The sequence below is a fragment of the Crocodylus siamensis genome, chromosome 14, assembly GCF_052110815.1.
Source record: "Crocodylus siamensis isolate JL-2025a chromosome 14, ASM5211081v1, whole genome shotgun sequence".
In the NCBI taxonomy this organism is placed as follows: domain Eukaryota; kingdom Metazoa; phylum Chordata; order Crocodylia; family Crocodylidae; genus Crocodylus; species Crocodylus siamensis.
Window position 1 is genome coordinate 28,297,050 of NC_143408.1, and position 9,417 is coordinate 28,306,466.

At 67.4% G+C, this 9,417-nt stretch overlaps 1 protein-coding gene across 1 annotated transcript; it reads left to right on the top strand.

Moving 5' to 3' along the window:
* Nucleotides 1-484: 484 nt before the first annotated feature.
* On the top strand, nucleotides 485-7,105 carry TMPRSS4 (transmembrane serine protease 4). The gene is made up of 13 exons (XM_090026932.1): nucleotides 485-520; nucleotides 893-923; nucleotides 1,018-1,131; nucleotides 1,722-1,874; nucleotides 2,043-2,172; nucleotides 4,095-4,196; nucleotides 4,635-4,675; nucleotides 4,829-4,988; nucleotides 5,085-5,263; nucleotides 5,683-5,778; nucleotides 6,353-6,495; nucleotides 6,583-6,842; nucleotides 6,988-7,105. The coding sequence occupies exons 1-13, from the start codon at nucleotides 485-487 to the stop codon at nucleotides 7,103-7,105; spliced, it is 1,563 nt and encodes a 520-aa protein (XP_089883058.1).
* The last annotated feature ends 2,312 nt before the right edge of the window (nucleotides 7,106-9,417 follow it).

Genomic DNA, 9,417 nt, shown 5'->3' on the forward strand with positions numbered 1-9,417 from the left:
GCCAAGTGCAACTGCGACGAGCACGTTGTTCCCACGCTGTTGCAGCTGTGAAGCGGCTTGGCCTCCCGTCCAGCCAGACGCCCACGGCTGCGGAGGATCAGCCCTGCGGCGGAGCCGTCCTCTCTCCTGGGGCTTTCCAAGGTGCTGGGATAAGGTGCTGAGGCCGCGGGTCCCAGGCGTCGGGCTCTAGCGCCCAGTGAGGCGCCTGCGGTGGTGAGCGGGACGTCAACAGGGCGTTTGGCAATGGGGCGAGTGCAGAATCAGGGCCCCGCGCAGAGCCCCACGGGGGGTCCCTCACCTCAGAAACCACGTGCCCCCGGGCTCTTGTGGAGCCGAGGGTGGAGGTCTTTGCATCCGGGCATGAAGCCCCCTGCCAGGCCTTGCCGGGCTCCAGCTCCAGCTCTGCCTTCCAGCTGCAATCCACATCTTCAGGCTCAATGGGCAGGGACTCCTGGCTCAGGGAAGGCGACTGAGGGGCGATAGGATGGAGACCTGTAAAAGCACGAACAGCGTGGAGGGAGTAACAAGGGTTTACTGCCACTAACTTATGGTACTGTAACCCGGGGCGGGGGGCAGTGAAATTCTCAGCTCGCCGATCTGAAGGCAAAGGGAAGGTTTTGCATTAACCTGTGGGACTCCTTGCCAGAGGGCTGTGCAGGCTGGTGGTCTAGCCAGGTGCCAAAGGGGCTCGGCCAGGCTCCCATGGGACAGCAATAAAGAGGAGTGTCAGGGCTAGGACTTCCCCAGCCCCCGAGTGCTGGAAGCTGGGGGGGAGAGGAGCGGCGCACGGATCCCTCTGCACAAGTGTCTGTCCCTTCGCACCTGTGCCTTGCCCCTGTACAGCAGCTCACACGTTCTTTGCTCCCTGACTGCTCTTCCCCTTGCTTTTCAGGACCCGGACTCCGCGCAGCCTCTGCGGAGAGGTAATGCCCCCAGGACCCCAGGTGCGGGCTCTGCATGTGGCTGTATGCCAGGCGAGCCAGCGGCGAGGCGCCCACGGCCTGCTCTCCGTTGCAGGTCCCGAGCTGCCAGACAAGCCCTCGGCCGCGCTGCAGGCCTTCAAGCGATTCGGCATCCCCATCATCGCCGCTGTGCTGAGCATTGCCACCCTCGTCGCCATCGCCTTCCTGAGTAAGGCCCTGCGTGTTGCCCCGCTCCATGCGCCCAGCTGAGGCAGTCCGGGCCGCACCGCTGCTGCCCTCCCTTTGTGCTCCAGGAAGAAACGCCAGCGCAGCCCTGCCTGCAGCTCGGCGCCAAGAGCCATCACGAGGCCAGTACGAGCTGGGCAGAGCTTGGGCCAGGCTGCAAACTTCATACGGGCCCCCAAAACTGGGGGCTCCTCAGGCCAAGGTGCAGCAGGGGTGGGGGCTCCCCTGGGCTGGCACAGCACAGGTCACTCCTTGCTGCAGCCCCGCTCTGGCTGCCAAGGGGCGGCAGGGTGAGCTCCTGGGGCAGGGCGGCTCTGTTCGAGCCTGGGCCTGTCCCCGCCTGCGTAGTCCCTGGCAGGTGGGTGGGTGTGCCCCGCTGAGCTGAGCGGGGATTGCTCAGTGCAAATTAATCCTGCCCTGGCAAGCACCCGTGGGAAGAAGCCCCAGGCCTCCCAGCCCCACACAAGTTGGTGGAGGCAGCATGGCCAACACCTCGCCCCTGGCAGTGCGCCGGGCAGGGCTCAGCCCAGTCCCCATGGCCAGGCCAGGGTGACACTGCCCCGTCTCCCCCAGTCAAGGGGCTGGTGGAGCGCTACTACTTCTTCTGCAGCAAAACCTTCAAGTTCATCCCGCTGCAGCAGCTGTGCGACGAGCAGACAGACTGCTTCTGGGGCGAGGACGAGGAGCGCTGCGTGCAGCGCATCCCGCTCGGCCCCTCACTGGGAGGTGAGCGTGGGCCGGGGCTGCCCGGGGTGTGTCGGGGGCGGCCGGCAGAGCTCCTTGCTGCATTTAGTCACCAGCCCGGGCACAACGGGCCCTGCCGGGGCCCCGTGCACTGCGCTGCAGCCGGCTGGTGGCAGCCCCGCCACGGAGCTCACCTGCACTTCCCCCTAGTCCGAGTGTCCAAGGACGGATCCACCCTGCAAGTGCTCAACCGGGAGACCGGAGTCTGGTTCTGGGCATGTCACGATAACTTCAATCTGACGCTGGCCAGCACGGCCTGCAAGCAGCTGGGCTACGACAGGTACCCGTGCCCCCCCGGCCCTTTCCACTTGCCCCACATACTCTGGGTAAGGCGGGTATGAGAGCCCTAACACCCGTTGCCAGGTCGGGGCCGCAGGGAAGCTGTCTGTGCCCTGCAGCCCAGCCTTCCTCGCACCAGCCCTTCCTCGGCCTCCCAGCCCCAGGCAGCCCCTGCAGTGCGCACACGCGATGCACACACCTGCCCACTCCTGCGTGCACAGGCTGGGACGCCTCTGCTGCAGGGGCACTGCCCTGTGCCTTCCCCTCCTGGGCTCCCGGCCAGCCCCGCTCTCCCCCTTGAAGCCAGTCCCCAGGTTTGCAGCAGGGCTCCCGGCACTGCCCCAGGCTCTTGCCCGCCCCAGCTGCAATTCCCTCGGCCTGGGGCAGTGCCCAAGCCAGGGCCAGACCCTGCCTTTTATGCCCCATTTTCCTCACATGATCAGTCATGGGACTCCCAAAATGCCCTGCCCCGCCCTCCCATTAAGGTGAGAGACCCAGCACACTCGTGACACCCTGCCAAGTGCTCCCCCTGAGCGTCAGGCAGGAGCAGCGGGAGCCAGACTGGGCCCGTCGTGCACCCTCCACCCCCCCAGCATCCTGGCCCCCGCCGCTGTACCCCAGACTCAGCACAACTATGACCGTGGGGTGCCCCCCGCCCCGAGCCAACGGGAGCCCCACGGTCCTGACCCTGGCCACAGGAGAGCCTGCTCCATCGCCGGGGCTGGGGGCTGCTGGTTTCCCTTCTGCTGCCCAAGCGGCCAGGCTCGTGCCTCCAGGCATAAAGGCGCAAGCTGACCCTTACCTGGTCCCATGAGGCCGGGACCGAGGGAGTCAAGGAAAAGCCTGCACACCTCACCTGCACTGACCAGGGGCTTGGGGCACGGAGCTGCTTTGCCAGCCCAGCCTCTCTGCCCTGTCTCCAGGCCCTCCCCGGGAGCTCACAGCCCTTCCCCTGAAGCACGTGGGGGCACGCAACTAGCACGGCTGTGCCGAGTGCTCATTGGCACAACCCCTGGGCCACCAGTGGGTCAGGGAACACGAGGACACGCACAACTCGTGACACAAGCGGGATGCCAGAGAGGTTTCCGCCTCTCCCCGAGTCTGCGGCAGGCTCCTTGGTGGAGCCCGGCTAAGCGCCCAGAGAAGCTGCCAGGAGAAGGGCACCCACCTCCCGTCCTTACCACCCAGAGCGGGGAGGCCTCCGCTCCTCTGCCCGGCGGCCCCGCAGCTCCGAGCTCCTCCGCACTGCGGCCCGGAGCCGGCCTGGCAGCGTGACAGCTTGCTGAGCAAGCGAGAGCCGCCACTGCGGCACTCACCCCCGGGCTGAGGCACAGCTCCGTCTCCAAGTCCGTGGCGCTCGTGGCCACGGGGATGCTTTACTCTTTGCCTTCCTGGCTGTTCCTGCCCTCCCTCCCCTTCCAGCTGGGCCCTTTCTTTTGTTTCCCAAGCTGCAAGCCTGGAGGGGTTGCTCCGGCTCAGGTGGAAGCAGAGCTGGCCTGTGCATCCCGTACCCCCTTCCATCACGATTTGCATCCCGAGCACATCCCCCCACACACCGCCGTGGCCCCGTCCTCTGCGAGCGCCCCCCGCACAGGTGCTGTCTCAGGCTCAGACAGCCCCACGGACCAGGAGGGGACCCCGGGGCAGGCTCCGCCCGTGCTGTGGGCTCCCGTCTTCTCGCACAGCCGTGAGCCCCGGGCCCCGGCTCTGCTCAGCTGAGGGCACCAGGCCAGGTTGCTAGGACCAGGGAGCTGTGTCGCATGGAGCAGTGACAGCCCTGAGTTTTCATGGGAAACATCTGTGCCATGCTCCCGTGCATCCTAGCAGCACAGCCACGTGCTGGGACCTTCCCTGCTGGCTCCCCTGGTCGCAGCCCCTGTGGTGACAGGCAGCCAGACCGGTGAACCCCTCCGTGCCTTTCAGCGTCCCCACGTTCCAGGCCGTGGACACGGTGGACGTGCGGGGCTTTCCCTTCCGAGAGGTGACACTGAGCAACGGCAGCCTCCACGTGCAGGACACGAGCAGGTGAGCGGGAAGGCGAGGACCAGATCCCCTGGGATGGCCGTAGCACATGTCCTGGGGAGTGGCCGGAGGAGCTGGCTCCTTCGGACAGGACCTGGGAGGCACTCGTACTCTCAGTGAGCACGGCCTCAGGGCACTCCAGCCCCGCGGTGCTCGCCGGCACCCAGGCCTGGTGCAGCCAGGCAGATGGCAGGGAGCTCGGGGACACTGGGACAGCAACTTCCCCAGGGGCTGCAGCGGCCGGGGGGCTTGCAGCTGCACAGGCCGTACCATGGCTGGCCCAGGTCAGAGCGCTGCAGCTGCCTCTGTCCCGCAGAGCACGTGCAACCTCGCCAGGCCCCAGCTTGCCCAGTGCGCAGGCTGGCATCTGCCCTGGCAGCCCGGGGCGGGGGGCACCGTGAGCAGCGCGGCTTTGACAGGACACTTTGCTTTGCCTTCCAGGCAGTGCCTCTCAGGCTCCCGCGTTTCGCTCACGTGCTCCGGTAAGTGTGACGCCGTCGCCAGCACTGAGAGTCCTAGAGCATTTGACCAGCCCTGCACGGGCCAAGACCTTGCCAGGGCCCAGCTCCGCGGGGAGTCCCCCTGCCTGCGCAGAGGGCAGCGCTGAGCGCCATCTCTCCCCCGTTTGGCTGCAGGCTGCGGCGAAAGCCTCCGGACCCCGCGCATCCTTGGGGGGCAGCGGGCCACGATCAAGGCCTGGCCGTGGCAGGTCAGCTTGCAGTACCAGAGGGAGCACATGTGCGGTGGCAGCATCATTGGCCCACGCTGGGTCCTCACCGCGGCACATTGCTTCAAGTGAGTCCGACCGCGTGCGCCCCTGGGGCCGCGGCACTCGTGCAGGGAGCCTCTCCCACCCTGCGCCCAACGCCGCATCTCACTGCGTCTGCACAGGACCAACCGGCAGACGCAGAGCTGGCACGTGCAGGCCGGCTCCGAGCTGCTCTCCAGTGCCAACGCCAACACCAACACTGCCCTAGTGGAAAAGGTCTTTGTCCCGGACGGCACCTCTGTGATCCCCCAGGGAGACGACATCGCCCTGGTCAAGCTGCAGACGCCCTTGCGCCTGTCAGGTGGACAACGACTCCCGGAGCCCTGCCTGGCCACGAGCGCCCCCAGGCCAGAGCCACCCATGCCCTCGGGCTCCCCGTCACCTGGCCACATGCCCGTCAGCACCGGGGCAGGTGGGGGGGGGAGCGTGGGGTGACTTCTGCCACGGCTCTGCCTGCACCCGAGTGAAAAGGGCCCCATTCAAATGGGATTGGTGTCAGCCATGAGCACGCCCAGGTGTGCAGGCAGGCCGACATCCCACGTGCCCTGGCTGGCTCGTCATGGCAGCACAGACCCCTCTGCCTTGACCTGGGGCCCACAACCCCAGCACACGTACCCCGGCCCGAGGTCCAGATCCCCCCCGTGCTGGGGCACAACAGCCAGGGTCCAGGACTCCCTTCCTGCCCCCTGAGGCTGCTATTCCCTGTCCTCCCGGCTCCAGGCGTGGTCAAGCCCGTGTGCCTGCCCTTCTTCGACGAGGACCTCAACCCGGGCACCCCAGTGTGGGTGACAGGCTGGGGCTACACCAGGAGGAACGGTGAGCCCCTCTGCCCCCCAGTGAAAGCTGCCAGCCCCGTGGCTGCACCGCTGCATGGTCGTGTTTGGGGCTGGTCTGGGATTCACCAGCTTCAGGCCAAAGCCTTCCTCCCGGGGTCCAGGAAAGCACCGCCTAGGTCCTGCACTGAGTCTTGGGACCCCGGCCAGGTCACAGCCTGGTACAGCCTCAGGCCAGTGGGCTCTGGGGCCCGAGGGGCGTCCCCCGGCCTCCGTGGCGTTCAGGGCAGGCACCAGCCCTGCTGGCCCCGAGCAGAGCAGGGCCCAGCTAATGGCTCAGGGAGGAGGAAGAGGTGCCTTAGCTCAGAAGGGGCCAGGGGAGGACGCAGCAGCAGAGACAAACCCGGGCGAGAAGTGGAGCAGCAGCATGGGCACGGACTGGCGAGCAGAGCAAGCGCCTGCTGCCGTGGTCCCGGAGCTCCGCACCGCCCCTGCACCCTCCCGGGTGACAGGTGCAGACAGGAAGCGTGGGCAGGGGCAGGGCAAGCAGATAGACTGCCCCCCGCCGTGCCCCGGGGAAAGGGGAGGCTCTCACGGAGGGAGCGTGTGTTATGCAGGTAAGCTCTCCCCCGTGCTGCAGCAGGCAGAGATCCAGCTGATTGCCCAGAGCGTCTGCAACGCCGTCAGCGCCTACCAGGGTGAGATCACGGAGAAGATGCTCTGCGCCGGCCTGCTGCAAGGCGGTGTCGACGCCTGCCAGGTGGGCGCTTCTCCCGCCTCCCCGGGGTGCCCTGTGCACGCGGAGCAGCTCAGCCCGCACAGCTCACGCTGGCCTCTGTCTCTCCAGGGGGACAGCGGTGGCCCCTTGCTGTACGACCAGGGGCGCTGGCACGTGGTGGGGATCGTCAGCTGGGGCCAAGGCTGCGGCGAAGCGAACACCCCTGGCGTCTACGCCAACGTGAAGGCCTACCTCGACTGGATCCACACCGTGCAAAGGGTCAGCCTCCCTGCCTCGCCAGCCGGGCACCGCTCCAGGGCTTGGCGGCACAGCGCCGTCCTCTGCCGGGGCGCAGGGGGAGCCGGGCCCGGGGCAGCAACACTGCGGCCGTGCTGGCCCGCGGCGGGGACCCCGGCTAGGGGCCGCTTCAGAGCTGCGGGGCTGGCGCAAGCAGGCAGGGGCCAGCCCTGGCCCAGGCCGATGCCGCCAGCCGCAGGGGCGGGGGGCCAGGGCCTCGGTTTCCCCTGGCTCCAGGAGCCCCAGGCTCTGCCTGGGCTTCTACCAGCAGCCTCAGGAGGGAGAGCGGGAGGCCGGGCCGGGAGGGCCCTTGAACTGGCGCCTGAGCCAGGTGCCCTCGGCCGACGGGAGCTGACGCAGAGGGGGAGCGAGCCGCTGGGCTGCTGGCCGGCAGGGGAGGTTTGCCCCTCTGGACTAGCCCGAGTAGATCAGTGGAGACGAGCATAGCGCGGGCTTGGGGGGGCTGAAGCACTTCCCCAGGACACGAAATGACAACAGAGAAGAGCCTGGCGGGGACCGCGGGTCAGGGGCTGGGGCGCGGCACGGCGCGGCGCGCACGGGGGCGTCCGGGCTCGGGGCTGGCTGGGGGAGCCGGGGCTGCCGGGCGCAGCGAGGCGCGGTGGCCAGGAAGGGGCTGGGCCGGGGGCGCTGGCCTGGCTCCTGCTCTGCCGCTGCCAGTTTTGGGTCTCTGATTCCTCGGCTCTCCCCGCACAGGCCGAGCAGTGAGGCGCCTGGGTGCAGGCCCGCTCCCCGTCCCTGCCCGACCGCTGGGAGCCTGGCCTCAGCCCTCCGCCCCGATCCCTGTCCCGAAGGCCGTGGCCCCGCTCAGCGCTGCCGGAGGATGCGGGAGGAGCGGCAGCACCCCCGCGCTTGGCCCGCTCGGGCTCCTCCTGGGAGAGCCGAGGTCCGCGCGCTTCGCAGGGCCGCTGCGGCGGGAAGCTCCCCCGGCAGCCGGAGGGAACAAGCAACATGCTCGCCCTGTGCGACGCCATTAAACCCCGCTCCTGTTCAGAGGGGACCTTTGCAAAGGAGCGACCTCTCCTCTTTGCAGAGATGGGCTCGACCCCGCAGCAGACACAAGGGCTGGCCTGAGCTGAGGCCAGCGCTGGGCTTGGGGCTGTGCCCACCTCTGATGCAGCGGGCGAGGCGCTCTGCTCCCCGCCGGGACCCCGCGACCTGCAGTCGGGCTGTGGGGCCTGGCAGGGGATTCGGGATCCCTGTGCCGTGTTCTGGCAGGTGGTGTTTGGCTCACGGGCACAGGGCAGCTGTGGGTTATGAGAAAGATGCTTGTTAAATGATCACAGGACCGATCACTGAGCAATCACCGTGCATTGAATGTCAGCACTGAGAGACCCCGGGGCTTATTCTGTACCACACGGTGCTGCAGCTCCAAGAGCAGCCCCCAGCATCAGCATGAGGCCGGCTTGTTCCAGGGGCCTGGGCACCGGCCTGGGTCCCAGGAGCTCCTCGCGGCTGGGCCTTGATGCTGGCTGTTTGCCGCGGCCCCCTCAGTCAGGGCAGCAGGACCACAGAGCAGTGCCGGTCTGTGCCCAATCTGCCAGCGCCAGGGGCTGGGGCCTGCAGTGCTTTAGTCCGTCACGAGCCCTTCTGTCTGCACGCTGCTGCAGCTCTCGCTTGCTCGGCGTCAGCCCTGCCCTGAGGAACCAGCGCAGTGCCTCAGTTTCCCCCACACTGCCATGGGGACGCTCCCCGCCTCAGGGGGCTCTGCAGGAGGAACCGGCTCGTGAGATGACATGCCTGGGGGGAAGGAGCTTGGGAAGCACCACACGTCGCTATAGCCAGCAAATCCCCACGCCGCACGGGTGCTGGGCAGAGCGATTCACTGGGGCGGTCTCGTGGGGCTGGGCCGGGGCAGCGCCTCGCACCTGTCTGCAAGACTTGCACGCGGGTATGGCACTGTGTGCGCAGAGCACGGCCCGCCGGGGCGCGGCCGTATCACGGCCCCCCGGGGCTGGCCGGGGACGCATTGCCTTGCAGACGGCGTCCTGCCAGCGCTCTCCCTGTCGCCCGCATTCACGGGCTCCCCTTGCCCTGGGCCCGTCACACGTGTGATCCAGGCTTCCAAACATGAAGCTCGTGCCAGCGTTTCTCCCTGCTGCAGGGTGCCCCTCGGCCCTCTGCACAGCTGCCTCCCGCGTCAGTGAGGCCAAGATGCTGGGAGGGGAACGGCTGAGCAGGGAGTTCCTGAGAAAGGAGAGGTCCTGCCGCAGACACTTTCCAGGAAGGAGAAAGAGGAACAATGACATCCTGTTGAAGGTGCTTTCTGTTGAGACCCGTGCTGGTGACGCCGTCCCCCGCGCCGAGCTGCGAGTCCGTTGCACCGAGCCCAGATTTTCCCATCTGGGATCGCCCCTGCCGTGCAAAGCCCAGGCACCGACGTGGCTCTCGGGAACAAAGATGCATTGTGTGCCCGCGACCAAGTAAACAGGAACATGCCTCTGGACCATGGCCAGGAGGCCAGAGGAGTTGAGCAGGGGAGTGTCGGCTTGAACAGTTTTCAAAGCCGGGATTTAAATCAAAAAAAAGAAAAGAAAAAGAAGAAACGATCTGCTCTGTAATACGGCTGGCGTGTGATATGGCTAGAAGCCAGGCTCGTTTCCCTTCACCTGTGCTGAACCTGACCGCGAGGGCTCCTAGCATTGTGAT

Coding starts and splice junctions, on each gene's coding strand:
- TMPRSS4 (XM_090026932.1), top strand. CDS start 485: ATGGAGACCTGTAAAAGCACGAACAGCGTGGAGGGA. Junction 1,875..2,042: donor GCTCGGCCCCTCACTGGGAG/GTGAGCGTGGGC, acceptor ACTTCCCCCTAG/TCCGAGTGTCCAAGGACGGA. Junction 5,779..6,352: donor GGGCTACACCAGGAGGAACG/GTGAGCCCCTCT, acceptor TGTGTTATGCAG/GTAAGCTCTCCCCCGTGCTG.